Raw genomic sequence first — 16,808 nt, 5'->3', positions numbered from 1 at the left:
TTTTTGTATTTATTTGTTGTTGGTTTTGATTTTTTCCAGTTGGTTTTTCTTGATTTTTCTCGGTTTTCCTTCACTTGCTGGAAACTGTAACAATGCAATTTTCGCTCTTGACTTTTCTTCTTCTTTTTTCCTTGTTTTTTTTTGTTTTTGTTTTTTTTTTTAAATCGAACTTAGGCATATTTTAAGCACAACAATCCTTAGACTAAACTTTAACCGGTTCTGTACAGGCTAATTGCTAATTGTACTTAACAATATTTGATTACATTTATTCAACTAAAGTTTAAATAATAATAATAATAATAATAATAATAATGATAATATTCGAGTTGTTCGGCTTGACAGTAAATTGCGTAAATTGCAATTGAATTGAATTTGTTGCATTTTTTTTTTAAGTACAATTATTATTTTGAACGGAATGCGTGCATTTAGCATAACTACAACAACAACAAAAAATTGTTGCTAATTTACATAAATAAATAATGTTAAAAGTATTTGATATTTGATTTATATTTGCACAGGTACAAAATGCAATATGCTATTCAAGGCAGCTGTCTAATAATTTCTCATCGTTTTGCTTGAGGTAGGTAATTTGTAATTTGTAATTTGTTATTTTTAATTTGTAATTTGTTATTAATAATTTATATATTTGCATTTAAAAAACAAACAAACGAACATCAAACTCGGCAAACGGGCAATTGAAAAAGTCTAGACGCTCTGCAAAACAGCTCCTGTCTTAAGCTTAACGAGCTAATTATAAATAAATTATGAATATTAATTACAAAAAAAATATATTTATATATATATATATATATAAACTATATATTTAATATAGAAAACATAAAAAACAGTCTTGTGGTTGCATTTGTGTTAGTTTCTCGTTGCGCAGAAATGAATGCGAATGAATAAATACGAATACGAATACGAATACGAATACGAATACGAGTACGAGTATGTGTGTATGCGTATGAGTGTGCGTGTGTGTTCGTGTGTGTGCGTGTGTTTATATATATAAATAAATTCTGCTTAATAACTGGGTACTATGCGCATGTCTTTTGCTTGATTTAGGAATTGGAATAGCTCCGATATATATATATATCAATTTGTGTATATATATATATGTGTGTGTGTGTGTGTGTGTGTGTTTATATGCATGTATGTACAATGTGAGGGTCGGCTATACAGTCTATGGCTATATCTATATACAGGCCAACTATTTACAGTATTTCTGGCTCAACTCAGCTCTAGCGTTTCAGCTCACCTGCTGCGTCAGCAGGTTGACCAGCTCGGTGCGTTCCATGTTGTTCAGGGTGTGCATATCGACGCCGAGTGCGGCGGCGACGGCCTCGATGTCCAGGCCGAAGGAGGTGAGCAGCTCGAGAAAGCGCATCTCCTCGCCGGTCAGCGGATTTGTTAGCGTGGGGCACGAGTGGTTGCACTGCGGCCAGCTGCAGCGCTCCAGCAGACGCAGGCCGCACTTTTCCGGCACGCGCGGCACCCGCTGCCGCAGCGGATTCGGCTTCGGCTTCGGCTTGGAGGCGCTGTTCGAGGCGCGACGCTTTTGCGGCTCGCTCGGCTGTTGCTCCTGCTGCAGCTCCGGTTGCTGCTGCTGCTGCTGCTGCAGCTTGCGTCGCTGCTGGCGTTGCTGCTTACGCTGGAGCTGCTGCTCTGCGCTCAGTTGTTGGCGGCGACGCTGCTTGCGCTGCTCGTTGTTGTTGTTGCTCTTGCTGCTGTTGGCGTCCGCCTCGTTTTCGCGCTTGCGCTGCAGCTGCTGCTGCTGCTGGCGGCGTCGCTGCTTGCGCCGCTGCCGCTCCTGACGGCGACGCTTGCGCTCCTCGCGCTGCTCCTTGCTGAGATGATTGCGCTTGCGCTGCGGCTGCGCCACATTGTTCAGCTTCTGTGCCCGCTGGCGATGTCGCTGATGTCTTTGGCTATTGGCATTGGGATGTGGCAGCAGCTGCTGCTCCTGCAGCGCCATCGTCGTCGCCTCCGTAGAGCGCTTCAGCTTGTCGTGGCGCTTGCGTCGCTGCCGCGTCGAGTGCTCCCAGCAGCGCAGCGCCGCAGGCAGCGAGATGTCGTCGATCTTGATGTTCAACCAGTCGCGCTTGGAGAGCACCGCATGCCCAATGCAGCTGGGCGCAAACACGGCGCTCACATTGTCCAACGAGGAGCGCAACGCGCCGCCCATTTCGTGTATATAATTCCATTGCTGGGGCGTAACGGGCGCGCCCACATTGTCGGCGCGCATTTGGGCCTCATCGAAGAGCCACTGGAACACAAACAGTGGAGCTGGAGGGGATCGGTTAATTAGCACCGGCACAAACGGAATATTCACTTTCACAACTCACTTTTTAGCGTGGGATACAGCCGATAGCCGAAGTAGCAGCGCCACGGCTCGGTGGGATGCGCCTTGACGCAGTCCTCGGGCAGCAGGCCCTGCCACAGCTTCCAGCCTTGACGCACCGCCTCGCTGGATGCCACCGCGGATGGGGTGTATGGTTCGCGGTCCAAAAACCAACCCGAATCGCTGACGCCACGCACCGTCACCTGCAGCTTGCGTTCGTTGACCAGGAAGTCGCGCACACGATCCAAGTTGAGCATGACACCCAGGCCTCCGGCGGAGGAGCCCACCAGCAGCAGTTCGCCGCCGGCTACACGACCCAGGCCCAGCGGTATCAGATCGGCAATCACCTGACGCAGTATCAGGGCGCCCATGAAGCGCCAGTTGTTCTCGCGATCGCGCGTGTCCGGCTCGGCGCGTGTGCCCGACCAGGAGTCGCTGCTGCAGTAGGGCACCAGCACATGATTGGCATTGTGCCAGTAGGGATTCTCCTCTGCGTGCGGCGACAGTATGCCACCAACTATAAGCGATTGGGCAGAGGCATTAGCTTGGGCTGTAAGCAACGCGGATTCGTTGCGGAAACTCACCATCTCGTGTCTCTGGCCACTGCGAGGAGGTCATCAGATGGCGCAGTCGCAGCCAACGCGCACGGCACGACCGATTGTCAAAGCAGTGCCAGCCGCCCTCGAGGAACACAATCCACTTCTTTGAGTTGGGCTGTTTGCGCAGGTAGAAGCCCGCGTGGGTGCCATCGTTGCAGGTGATGCTCGTGTTGGTTAGCGAGGCGCGCTTCAGCGAGCGGCTGTGATCGCTGTGATCGCTGTGCTCGCCGGCAGCGCTGCCCGCGGCCGCTGCACCCGCCGGATGCATGACCATATAGTTGCGCTGTATCATGTTCAGCGAATTGCCTTGGCCATCCGCCTGCTCCGGCTCCAGTTCCAGTGGCGCTTTGGCCACGCCAAATGTCTGCATGTTATCGCTGTTGTTCTTGCCGCTGCTGCTGCTGCTGTTAATGCTGTTGCTGCAGGCATACGGCAGGACGCTGAGTGCAATCAGCGGCAACAACAGCGTCAGCTGGCAACGCAATTGCGTTGTCGTTGTCGTCGTCGTTGTCTGCAAGAGATCAAATCCAAAATTGAACTTCCAAGCACATTAAACGCCAGCCACATAGAGTCGAAGTTATGCTCACGCAATCACAACGAGGTTTGTCCTAGAACTTAAGCTCGCTCAGCCTACGCTTTCGATGATTCTTAACTTTCACACCCACATAAAACGCACTTCACATGGAGTAGCAATTGCTCTCACGCACTTCTCTAACTTAAGCTCGCTGTGCTTAGCTCAGATAAAGCAATTTTTATTTATTATTCAATCCATTATTGCTACGCCTCCAAACACATTCATTTAATGCTTGCCACATAGAGTATTAATCGCTCTCACACTCCCACATTTAGGTTTATCCTCAACTTAAGCTCGCTGTGCCCAGCTCAGCTAAAGCTTTCATTAATGCTCAATTGTCTTGTAAACAAACACTGACAATAGCTTTTACGCCAGCACGTAACGTGCTGTGCTGAGAGCGCGCTTTAAAGCTGCACTTGCTCACCACACTGTACTCCTCCCACCACCCACCGCTCTCTTTTTCTCTCTCTCTCGCTGACTTTGTGTGTCAACTCACAACTCATTCACAACTTTTTGTTATTGTCGTCGTAATAATTGCGTGCGCGCGCTCTCTCGCTCTCTCTCTCTCTCTTTCTCTCTCTGTCCTTCTCTACCTTGCTGTGGCTCTCTCAGTTTGCCATGCTGCGGCTGCCTGTTGCTCTTGTGGTTTTCTGCTGTTGTTGTTGCCTTTGTATTTTGGCGGAAAAATTGCTTTGATCAAAATGCGAGCAAGAAGCTTTGCGATAAGATCAAAGATATTTTTGCCGCGCATTTCGTTACGTTTTTGTTGTTATTGTTTTACGTTGTGCACTGTTTGTTGTTGTTTGCTCTTCGCATTAGCTACATGGCAGAGCAGAGAGTGCGCGGAAGAGTGAGAGCGGGTGGGTGGGGATCGGAGAGAGACAGTTACGTCTAGTATTTAGTCAAACATAGAGAACTATTCTGTTATTACATACACAAATCATTTATATTGTTCATACGCCTCGTGGGCTCCGGTTCACACACACAGACATACGGATTTCACATTGTCATGGTCGCTGACGCGTGGTAATCAGCGGCGTTGGCGTTGGCGTCGACGTCGACGGCGACTTCGACGTCTGTTTCTGTTTCTGTTTCAGTTTCGGCTTTTTGCTGTTGCTGTTGTTGTTGTTGTTGTTGTTGCTGTGCTTGGCTTTGAACTTAAGGTCGGTTGTGCACATCAATCAAATGAACAGCGGCGATTTGTGGCTCTTGTTGTTGTTGTTGTTTTGATTTTACGCTATTTTCCAGCAATTTGTAAATGATACAAAAACAACAAAATGCCAACAACAAAACGCGTGCCGCCAACAACAGAACAACAACAACGAGTCAAAGGCAACGATTTTAGTGTCTCAGTGTGTCAGTCTGTCAATTGTGTCCGCCTGTCTGCGCCGCTGTCTCTGCATAAATAACCATTCAGAAATCGTAAAGAAATCTTCAATCAATGTTTATTTTGGCTTTGAAGTTGTGCCGCTGCGCGCCGCAGTCGCTGCCTCTAGCAACGACAATTTGCAGACAAAATGCAAATGACACGGACAATTTGAGCGGAGGCCTACAAACGGCCAGAACAATTATGGGCACATACACACACACACACACACACACACACAGACACATCAGACTTGGCCAGTTGTTCAACAAGTTCGAACTTGACCAGCGACGGTGCGAGTAACGGTAACGCATTGAGTTGTAAGCTTTAAGCTGCAAGCCAAAGCTTTAAGTCGAGCATTTGACGCTTTAAGGTAGTCGACAAAGCTTTAAGTCGAATGCTTTAAGCTTTAAGCTGATCCCGCTGATCCTATACTCCTGTGCTCCTGCTGTTACCGTTACACACAAATTGGGCGACTTTTCCTCAATCAGTTTTCCGTTTTCAGTTTCGCTATCGCTGCCGTTTTGATTGCTGCCTGTCAAAGCGCGTCTGTTACGGGGCCTTCCCCCGCTGCCAACAAAACTCAAGAAACCAAAAAATGACGAAAAACAAAAAAAAAATACTCTCTGATGTTTGCCGCTTAACAAATTGACAAGAATTCTAGCGCTAGCAGCGAACTCTGCGAGAGCTGTTCAATTAGTTAGCAATTGTTTGAGAAGGTTGAATAATCGAATATAAATACATAACTAATTTAAACAGTTAAACTAATTTCTGGAAATTAACAATAGACTCTTGAGTGCGATGAATATATTTAGAATCATTCCTTTCCTTTTTTTTTATCTATTGGGAAATTAATTTATAATTTGTTTATTGACTTGTCAGCTGTTTGGCTTACTTCACAGGCGACCCTCGTTTATAGCAATGCTTGACGATTCGGCTTGGGGGCTGCGCCTACGATCTTCTAATGTTAACCACGACCCACAAAATAAAAATAAAAAAAAAAAGGTAACAAAATTACGTGTGTGCGCGGATTTACGCTTGAGTAAACAAAACGCGTGCCCACATTGACAAACACACGCACACACACACACACGCACACACACACTCGTAAGCAACTTACAGATACAAATGTAGGCACTGAGATAGAGATACTTAGTTTCGAGCGTACGTTGCACTTGTTGTTTACCTGTTAAGAGAAAAAACGGCAGCGCCGACAGCGACAACAACAACAAGAGTAGCGGCAGCTGCTCTGTCGCCGTCGCCGTCGTCGTCGCCGTCGTCGTCGCCGTCGTCGGCTCCGGCAAAGGAAAAACTGTTCACAAGCGCCGCTTAATTACCCTATATAGCGTCTTAAGTTGCGCTATTAATTGCGGGCACTGCTTATTAATATTTTGCTTTTGGCTTGTAGCGACTCTTTTCTGCTTTTTGTTGTTGTTGTTGTTGTTGTTGTCTTTCTTTCCAGTTGCTCGTATTCCGATTTCTTGCGGCCAACAACGCCGACAAAGGCGCCCATACCCGCCCCAACCCCTCTATCAGCCTATAGTCGGGCAGTTTGAGTTTAGGCGGCAGCTCTGTCTGGGGGCTGGCTGGCAGCCAACTACTTGTCGCGACGATTAAATTGTCAGTTTTTATTAATTGCTGCAAATAGTCAAGTGGCGCTGTCTCCCTCTCTCTTCCCCACCCTCCCTTCCTCTATCTCTCTCTCTCTCTCGCTTTTTGCCTACGCGTCGCTGCCTCAGCCGCTGTCGCTGTCGCTGCTACCAGTCATTGGCGCTGGCGCTAAGCGATTAGTTTCTCTTATTTATTCATTTTTTATTCAACATTAAGCATACGCCCCGTGCTGACTTGAATAAATTTGATTTGCTTGTGACTATTGCGACTCTCTGTGTTTGTGTGTGTGTGTGTTAATTGTAATGCAATTAGGCCTTTACAGGTTATTCTACTATTAAATGGCATATGCTAAGTGAATTAAACTATTTACAACTTGAAAATTTGTCAACTTTTTATGGCATATAATTATTTATAATCTTTGGCTTTTACATAAATAAATATGTGCCTATTAACTTACGACTCTTTTGATTTACATATATAAATATGTTTTTAAGAGATTTTTGAGTGTTGTAAAGCTAGAATCGAAGTGAGTTAATAGATATTCGATACAAAATTTACTTGTATTCATGTTTAATCAATATATTGTAGATTTATCCTCACTTTTTTGACTAATAATTTGATTAGTATATTTAAGTGTGTTTGGCTTTTGCTATGCTGCACAAGTTCTCCCTCGCCATTTACACTCGCACACACTCACACTCACACACACACACACGCGCACGTGTGAGCAGTAAAAAATGCAACATAATCAATAACGACCTTGTCAAATCAAAGGAGCCGAGCGTCGCGCGCACTCGGCCTGTAACTGCGCCGCCGATGGGCGAGGGGAAGGGAAGTGTAGTGTTGCGGTGCGGCATTTATTTTTATTTTTATTTATGATTTGCCTTTGCGGCTGCTTTTGCCCCTTATGCACCCTGCCCCCTCTACAACTTGCGCGCGCTGCATCAACTCATTAGCAAGAGCACTTGCTGCTACAGCAGCAACAACTAAACAATTCTCTCGCTCTCGCTCTCTCTTGCTCACACGCAGCCACGCACACTCGCTCCTTTATCTCTGTCACACGCGGCTTATCGCATACGCTTAAATAAATAGCGGGCCAGGCATAAATAAACTTCCGTTGCCGTTGTTTTTGGTTGTTGTTTATTGTTTGTCATATTGTTGTTGCCAGTTTGTTTGAGTTGCGTGCGTCGACGGCGACGTCGCTGCCAGCAAAAAAAAAGCAGAAGACAACAAGAAAAACGCGCGCAAAATGCAAAAACCAGTCGAAGCAGCCGTTGAATTTGAAGGGAAGCTGCGCAGGCATAGCTTATTATCAGCTGAGGGGTTGGTATTTCGTCGTCAGATCGTCAAATGGTTATCAGAAGCAGTTCAACCTATTCATAAATACATTTTGCTGCCAGCTTAATTTAGACACGTTTGAAAACTGTGAGGAAAGGTTGGAAATAAAGCAAAGGCTAGAGGAGAGGAAAAACTACTTAGAAATGTTTGTAAATTATAAGCAAGAGCTGGAGGAGATGGGTAAACTCTTTTGGGAAATTTATAACTATTAGATAAAGCTCTTTCAGGGTTAAACTAGATAATATTAAAATAATATGTAATACTATAGGTATCTTTAATAATATTAAATTAAGCTTTTGCTGAGGTAAACAAGACTTCTTGTTGATTTTATGAGTGGATAAGGATATCGAAAATAACACTTGCTACTATCCTTTCCGACTGGGTCATTTAGACTTAAACTCATCTACTGAAAACTGCATCATCTAGATTTATGACACATTTCTAGCTAAATAGAAAGTACCCTTTTCTCTAGCGATAAATCCCAAATGCAGCTCGCACCTGAACTGACCTCAATGTCTTTCTGGGCTTAGAATTTGCACCTTTAGCATAAGGCGGCTAGGCAACATAATTGCAACTGCGCGCCGCACCGTGATCAACAACTGCTCTGCCCTGCCCTGCCCTGCCCTGCCCTGCTTTGCTCTGCCTACAGCTGGCTGGCTGTCTACATGAAGCCTGTGGCCAAGTGCCTGATGCGGAGGCATTCATAAAATACACCTGTTTGCAGCAATTTAATACTTTTTATGGCATGGAAATAACGCAACGGCTGCCACTGCCTCTGCCGCTGCCTCTGCCGCTGCCTCAGTCGCTGACGCTGCTGTGGCAACTGCAATGCCACGCAGGTAATTCGGAAGCAGCCTCAAATGAAGCCGCAAGCAACGACAGCGGCAACAATAACAACAACAAAAGCCGTAGCCGCGGCCTAAAACATGTAGCCAAGTGCCAGGCAGCGTTATTAGACCGGCCCGGTGTGTGCGTGTGTGTGTGTGTGCTTGTATCTTTGTATCTGTGGGATGTGCGCACGTCTGCCGAGCGGCAACGCTGATCGCTTTTTACTCTGAGCGCGCTAAACCCGTGCCGTTTTCGGCTTTGTACTTTGCCGCCCCGATGGCCCGACGGCCCGATGGCCAATGCCGCTTTGCGGCATGTTGCAAAGCAGATCTCCAACCAGTTCGGGCCAGGCCTACGAATAACGTACGAACAACGTACGAGCGAGCGAGCGTCTACCCAAAGGCAGTCGTCGCACTCATTGATCTTAACTCTGAAAACAGTAGCCAACTACTCTATACGCTATATGGAGGCTATATATGTATATTGGGGACCGCGAGCTGAAAGCTGCGGCTCTTCTCGAGCTGGGGATGTGGTTGTTGTGGCTTCAAGCGAAGTGGAGCGCACGAAAGCGGCCTGCACTTTGTTGTTGTTTTTGTTGTTGCCGTTGTTGTTGTTGTTGTTGCTGATGAGGGTTTTTGGTTAGCTATACTTAAAAGGTGCTGCGTTCTGTCGGCCTTTTGGCTTTTGTTTTATTTTTGGTAACTTTTATTTTTGTTGTTTTTTGCTTTTTGCGCACGCAGGCAAATTTTTTAAGCTCATTTTTAATGCCCTTGCAAAGGATTTTCAAATTTATTTCGATTTCTGAGGTATATGCTAATGTCGTAAATAAAGCTGTAGAGGGTTTCCCTTGTTGTTGTTGTTGTTGTTGTTGCAGTTGTGGTTTTTGTCGGTCAACTCGATTGGGGCGGCTTAAGTCGGAAGCTATTAATTTTAATTGACGTGCTACTGTTTTTTCGTGTCTGATTTTTGTTGTTTTTGGCCTGTTTTTTTTTTCTCTCTCTCTTTTTCGAGCGGATACTTTTGATATTTGCGGCCCTCTTTCATAAGTTGCTGCTCTCGTTGTTGTTGCGGAGGCTACCGTATGGCTTAGCCAATAAATTCAGTGGTTAAACTCACCTGCTTGTCTGTGTTGTTGTTGTTGCTGCTGCTGCTGCTGCTGCTGCTGTTATTGTATTTAATCCATTTATTTGCGGCGACTGGCATATTTTGTAGCCGAACAACTGCCATGGCTCATATAGGATGATAATGATAAACGATTATGATTGTGGCCTTTAATTAGTTGCGGCAAATGCTTTGCTCAGTTAACAAGTTGTTCAGCACTGTTTAAGATCAATGCACATTTTGTAGCACTGCATGTTTATTGCTGCACATTCTGACAAAAATAAAATATTTAACAATATTTTGCAATTTATGCACTCGATAAGAGCCTTTCATTCGATACACATGTATTTCTGATTATTTTATTTATTTTTTTTTCAAACACTTTTAACGCCCGTTTCACGACTGCGTGAGCGAGTTGAGACTGGGAAGACACTTGATGGTACACGTCCGCACACGTCGAATGCTCGAAACGGAATGAAATTTTTACCTTGCCTTGTTGTCGCTCTTTGCCAGCGTCGCAGTCGGCGTCGCCGTTGCCGTTGGCGTCGCCGTCGTTACCGGCGGCAGTCAACGTTTGCGTCGCTGCCAACTGCGACTCACGTGTGCGCTCTCTTGCGCTATCGCATTCTCTTGCACGCTCGCGCGCTCTCTCGCTCACCCGACCGCCCGCGTGCTCGGCGTGGTCTTCGTTTTTGTTTAGAATACGCAAAATAATAACAAAACTAATAATAAACTGCAAGGCAATGCAATTTGAAAGAATTATGCGCGTCGCCCAACGCAGCGCTCTCTCGCTCGCTCGCCAGCTAGCGCAGCCAGCGTCGACGTCGGCGTGGGCAGCGACGCTGCCGTTGACGTCGGCTACTTGTTAATAATCGTCTTACGATTATGGCCGCTTTTATCAGCGCCTTTGATCTGCTTAATCGAAAGCCGAAATGGCTTCTGGTTTTCGTTTCGGTTTTGGTTTTTTTCTGTTTTTATTTTTTTTGTAGCTTTTTCGGATTTCAGTTTTTGGATTTTGATTCGCCATCTTTTTCGCGGGCCGAGTTCGTTGCCTAAGTCTTTTGTTTTATTGCCTTTTTTTTGTCGCACTTTAATGCATATTTAATGCTAATTTAGTGTAATTGCAATTTTGAATGCAGTTACGTTTTATGCTGCGCTCGGGATCGCGTCGCCTGCAGATCGCCACCAGCTCAAATAATTCGCTCATCGCACATATTTTCTTTTTATGTTTCTTAATGCGCCGCATTTTTGTGTTTTATGATCGCGCGGCATTTCTTGGAAATAGCCCGGCTCAGCATGGCCCTGGGACATATTGTGGAATATGTGGGACGGCGGCTTAAACACATAAAATCTCAATAAAGTAGTCAGACGAGCGACTTTATCTAATTGTAAATCTACAAAAATACGTTTAATTCCCATACGAAATTGCTGCCGAAATGCGGGAGAAATCATTTTTTTTTTTCGACAGGGACTTCGCGGCCCTTTGCCACGCATTTTCATTTCCATTTCTATACGAAATTCAATTAATGACCGATCATTAAAAACAAAAATATCTTTGGCTTTGATATAGCGCCGTTGCCGTTGCCGAAATCGAAATCGAAATATTTCAATCTTTTACGATCTTTCAACGCCGCATACTTGATTTTAACTGCTCATGGAATTGGTAGCCATAAAATTGTATTTTGCAAATGTTTTTTCTTCTTCTTAATTTTTGTTTTTTATCGCAGACAGAATTAATTTTATTTGCCAGCGTGGATCGTTTGTTTAATAGAGAGATTTGTAGGCCTAAGGAAAAAAAATAAAATAAAACAAAAAAAAAACTTGTCGGCAACTTGAAAGTGAGAATTGGAAAGGCGCTGCAATAATTTTGCATTAAGTACGAGTCCACGTACGCAATTATTATGCGGCGACATCTCTGGAGATTATTGGATGCTCGCATTGCTCATACGCACCGTGTGGCACTTGCTGCTGCTGCTGCTGCTGCATTGGGGGCAATTAAAACACCGGCGAACAGCACGCGATGAATGCCCATAAACATTTAACGCGCAATCAGCAGGGAGCCCGGCACTGAGCAGCGCAACAAGAAGGCAAGAGGGTGGAGCGGGGCATGGGCTGTAACTCGGCTGCAACAATTACAAGAGTCGCACACGACCTGCACACAATTTGAAAGCGGAGCATAATGATGTCTTCTGCTCGAGAGGATGATCATGATGAAGACGAGTGCTACTTTTGCTCAACAGAAACAACAACAACAGCAGCAGCAGCAGGAGAAACAGATGATCGTTGCCGTTGCGTTGCGTTGGCCCCTCGCTGATGCGGGACATGGACATTCATTTCGCTTAAGCGCACTAACCGGTCGGTGTCTTTGATCCTGGCATTCTATTGTTCCGTTTCAAAGGCCACTATTATGTAAACAATCGGCAGCTTTGATCTTGGCCGCATCAAAGTGTTGCCGCCACCTTTCATCTTTTGCCGCGCTGCCCAGCGACGCCAGCAGCAGCATCAGCAGCGGCAGCAGCAGCAGCAGCGGCAGCAGCTGATGATGATCATGAACATGCTGCTGCTCATGATGTGCTTCAAGAAGTATCCACTGCGTAGTTAAAGCTGCTGCTGCTGCCGCTGCTGCCACTGAGCCATATAATTTCGCATGCTAGGCCAGAACACCTGGAGCCGCGTAGTTGCTGCTGCCGCTGCCGCTGTTGCTGCCTCTTCTGCTGCCGCTGCTGCTGCTGCTGCTATCATCATAACTTTCGGCATAATCTTCAAAGTCGCAGTTGCCGCAGTCGCAGCGCTTGACATCAATCGTGGCACAAACTGAGCACAGTCAGATTTATCCCGCTCCGCTCCGCTCCTACCATCCTGCTCTGCCTGTTTCTATTTCGTCCGCGATCCCTTTCTCTAGCCTCTCAACAGATGTGCACAGGTCGCGCCCGATAAGCAATTAAAATTTCAGTTAATACGCACAACTTTATTAACGGATCACACTCAGATTCGGAGTTACGGTAACTGCCTTTGATCCTTTGCTGCTGCTTGCAACAGTTGCTGCCGCTGTTACTGTTGCTGTTGCAGCTGCCGATTTGCAAACTGCAACAATGTGTGGGAAAAGCAACAGGTGCTACACACAACGACCACAGACGTACCTACAGCAGTCAGCCATGCAGCCATGCAGCGCTTCAGCTCTAATTTAAACAGATTATCATCATAATTGCATTGCTCTCGACTACATTTTGAGCTGTTGGCACATGCAACTGAGAGTAGGAGCGTTTATTTAGAGGAGAGTCAGAGAGCATGAACCATCTGAGAATATTTCTTGATGTCGACAATTTATGAAAGATTAAAGTCAAAAGAGGGGTTGCATTTATGAATAGTTGGAGAAATAATTGAGAGAAAGGGCCAGTTTCAACATATCCACAAGCATTTAAATATATTTGGGTTTGAAATAGGCAGCACAGTTCAGAATAGAAGGGTTTCGAAAATAAATTTTGATAGAGTAAAAAGAGGATGCTTTTCCTACTAATTTGTATATCCAATTTGGAACTCCATATGTTAAGTGAGTTTTTTTTCTTAATGCATTATATTAATATTATTCTTTATAGGTTCCAAAAAACGCTGCATTCAAAAAAGAAATCCTAATATAAAATGAAGTACTTATATAAAGAACCATAAAGAGAGAGAGCAAATAATTAGGAAAAGGGCCACCAAGCATAAAATTTGGCAAAATTTGGACCCATTTTTTTATGATTAAAACTTATGAAAGAAAATTACCTCGAAAGGGTTAAGTATTATAACTAAAAATAGAAAATGTGGTAGCATGCTGGAGAAAAAACCATAAGCAAAATAAAAATCGATCAAATTTTGATAAACTTATGTAAGTTTGGCAAATCGATGCCAAAAAAAAGTCTAGCAGGGACTTGGGCAATTGCAAGCTTTTCTTTCCGTGCCAAAATGAGTTTTTACCTGGTCAAATAACGTGAAATAAGTAACGGCAAAAATGAGCAGAGTCTGGCCTGGGAACTGGGATTATTTGGAATTTGAGTGGATTTCGCTCTCCCTCTCGCACTCTTTGCCTGTTTGTCTCTCTTGCGAATGCTCTCCACGCTCCACGCTCGCTGCGGCTCACTTGGCGGCAAATTGCTGTTGCATGCCCGACGAACGACGACGACGACGTCGCTGGCGTCGGCAAAACAACAAAGCGGAATCTCTGCATTGGGCACACGCCATTCCCAACATCAAAGCGCGCCGACAGAGGCACAGATTTCTGAGGCTGCCGCCACCGTTGGGGCAACAACAACAACAGTCGCTGCTGCTGCTGCGGCTGCTGCTGCTGCTGCTCATTTGTGTTTTGAGGCGCATTGTGCGACGCGCGTGTTAAGTGGACTGTGAATATGAAAGGAAAGTTCGAAGAGAAAAAAAAAAACAACTTTTGCCGCCAAATAAATGCAGACGAGCAGACAAGGCAGCTCCTGCAGCCTTCTACTTACTGTCCAGTGTGTGTGTGTGTGTGTGTGTCAGCTCTCCTCCTGCGTCTCTGGTTCTTAATCAAGAAACGCATCGGCGGCGTATCACAGTAGCACTTTAAACGTAAATTGCTTTTAACATGGTTATTACAATCTTAACGTTTGTCTGGCCACGAAGCACTTCAGGCAGCAGCAACCTGTTGTTGTCGGTTGTTGTTGCTGCTGTTGCTGCTGCCTGTTGCTGCTGTTTGCAGTTGCCCCGACAGCAATAGAAGTCAATGTTGGCTGGCTGGCTCTGTAGGTTGCGTTTGTGCCCGTTAGGTTGGCCACAGTTGGCCAGTCGCCAGCCGCTTCGATCATCATCGGTCTTTGTCTTGGTCTCGGTCTTGGTCTGGGGCTGCGTTTCATTTGGTAGATTGTTGTAATTATGATTGCGCGATTATGATTGGATTAGTTGTCGGTAGCTTTTTGCTTTAAGTTTGCCTTAATCGAAATTGTTTTGTGGCGGAAATGAGCCGAATGCCAGTCCAGCTGCTAATTAGTTAACGCTCTAAACCAGCCAGGCCCAGGTTGGCCAGGCTGCAGAAGCAGATCAAAAGGGCAGGCCGCAGGATTAAGTCAGCGAGCCTTTTGTTGCCAACAGTTGCCGCTGTTGCCTGCTGCCGTTTGCCTGTTGAACGATAATCTTGCATTTAAATATTTCGCAGGAAAACACGCAAATCCGCTGACTTGTCACACCTTGTGGCCAGGTAAGTTCCCACAACAACTGCAACTGCAACTGAAACTGAAACTGCGGCAACAAGCGGCGGCCTTGTGTGTGTATATGTGTGTCTCAGGTGATCAAAGTGCGTGCCGCTGATTAAAAAGGGGGAATTTGTCGCCCTTTTGTTGCCCTGTAAACATATTATGCACAAATTGGGTATGTGCAACTAAGGAAAATGTGTTCGACAGACAGCTGAAGGCCCACTTCCAGTTTCGGCTAATAAGGTACTTAGTTATTATGAGAGTTAAAGATACTTATCTAGAGCATCTTCATGTCAAGCTACCCGCCATTAGCAAGTACCCCCCTTTTTTTACACACTGCTCTGCCATTTGCAGGGTATCAACCTGGGTGGCAATGGCGAATGTTGTTTGTAGCTTTAGCGTAAGTATTTAATTTCAGGTAAATTTGTAAGATAAATAATTGTCGCTTACCTGACGCGCCGCGCTTCAAAGAACTTCATTGTGTTTTGCATATGCTGCGCATCAAGCATTGCGGCTGTGTGTGCGATCTCGAGAACTTTGGCCAAAAGGACCTTCAAAAGGACCGACTCCGGCCGTGTGTAGTGCGTGTGTGTGCGTGTGTAGATTATGGACAACTGCAGCGGCGACAACGAGCGGCATTGTTACCATCACTGGGCCTTTTGTAATGTCTCACGCTGGGAGCGGATCACAACAGCGGGACATGGACGATCAATAACGTTCAGCCGCACACTTTTGAAGTTGACTGTGATCGTCGTCGTCGCCTGGGCTTGTGCTGCATCAAATTTAGGTGGAACTGGCAACTGCATGCGTGTGTGCGTGTGTGCGTGTGTAGCGTATGTGTGTCATGCTGTCAAAACACTCAGAATGCGCCACACACGGCGCACATCAGTGTTCTTGTATTTTATATTTTAGTTTTTTATATATATTTCGGAGCAGATTGAAACTTCACTCGTCGCATGATGACGAATCGGAAATGGTCCCCGACGCGGCACCAGCATTGATAATCAATAAGCCGAGAAATGTAAGACCTCTTACACGAGCCGCAGACTGAGACAGAGACTGAGACGGAGACAGGGACAGGGATGGCGGGGAGGACACTGCAGACGGGTCTCCCACAGAGCGCTCATCAAATTGTGCCAAGATTTACGAGCCCCTTGATTGAGTTTTCTTATGCTTTGAATACGGCAAACATCAGACAGGACCACCGTACGAAACGGGCACAGCGGGCCAGAGCTGCCAAGAGCGGCGACATGCTCGTTGCGAGATGTGAGACTTCAGTTAACAATGTCTCGGATTCTGTGTGGCAGCACCGGCGCGGCAAGCGCACTCCGAGCGCTCTTCCTTATAGGATGACAAATTGTGCTGATATCGCAACATGTTGATTGAGTGCTGCAACATTGCCACATTGCCACATCGCCTGCTGCCAACCCTGCCGACTCTGTGGCAGCTTTGGCATGCTGATGAATTTGCTTTGCCAGATTGACGGCGGCAGCGCTTACCGCATAAATCTATTAATTAATACGCCATTCCCCTCGGAAAGGTTAACTGGAGAAAAAACTTCAGGCCTTATAAACAATTTGAATGCTTATCTGGTTATTGATTGGGAATTAATCCCAAATAAATAAGAGACCTGTTACTAAGTTTACAAGTACACAGAATTCACAGACAATATTGATTTAACCAACTATTTCTTGCTCTGCATTTTTGGTGCTCGAAAAAACCATCTGAAAACACCTGTGTCCATAAGGTAACAGCTTTTATATCACAAACATTACATGGCCAAGCCACACAGCCAGAAGATTTACTATATAAAGCCCAGAGCATTGGCTGAGTAACAACAAGCTTCAAT

General features: G+C 45.7%; 1 protein-coding gene across 1 annotated transcript; it reads right to left on the bottom strand.

Moving 5' to 3' along the window:
- Positions 1-6: 6 nt before the first annotated feature.
- Positions 7-10,240, bottom strand: Notum (palmitoleoyl-protein carboxylesterase notum). The gene is made up of 4 exons (XM_032434859.2): positions 9,774-10,240; positions 2,926-3,451; positions 2,346-2,858; positions 7-2,286 (listed from the first exon to the last, which is right to left on the bottom strand). The coding sequence occupies exons 1-4, from the start codon at positions 9,882-9,884 to the stop codon at positions 1,250-1,252; spliced, it is 2,187 nt and encodes a 728-aa protein (XP_032290750.1). The 5' UTR covers positions 9,885-10,240; the 3' UTR covers positions 7-1,249.
- Between the last annotated feature and the right edge of the window lie 6,568 nt (positions 10,241-16,808).

Source organism: Drosophila virilis, chromosome 3, assembly GCF_030788295.1.
Source record: "Drosophila virilis strain 15010-1051.87 chromosome 3, Dvir_AGI_RSII-ME, whole genome shotgun sequence".
Classification (NCBI taxonomy): Eukaryota; Metazoa; Arthropoda; class Insecta; order Diptera; family Drosophilidae; genus Drosophila; species Drosophila virilis.
Note: the sequence above shows the minus strand (reverse complement) of the source record. Positions and strands in the feature narration are given on the sequence as shown.

Coding starts and splice junctions, on each gene's coding strand:
- Notum (XM_032434859.2), bottom strand. CDS start 9,884: ATGGCAGTTGTTCGGCTACAAAATATGCCAGTCGCCGCAAATAAATGG. Junction 3,452..9,773: donor ACAACAACACAGACAAGCAG/GTGAGTTTAACC, acceptor GATCTCTTGCAG/ACAACGACGACGACAACGAC. Junction 2,859..2,925: donor GTGGCCAGAGACACGAGATG/GTGAGTTTCCGC, acceptor AATCGCTTATAG/TTGGTGGCATACTGTCGCCG.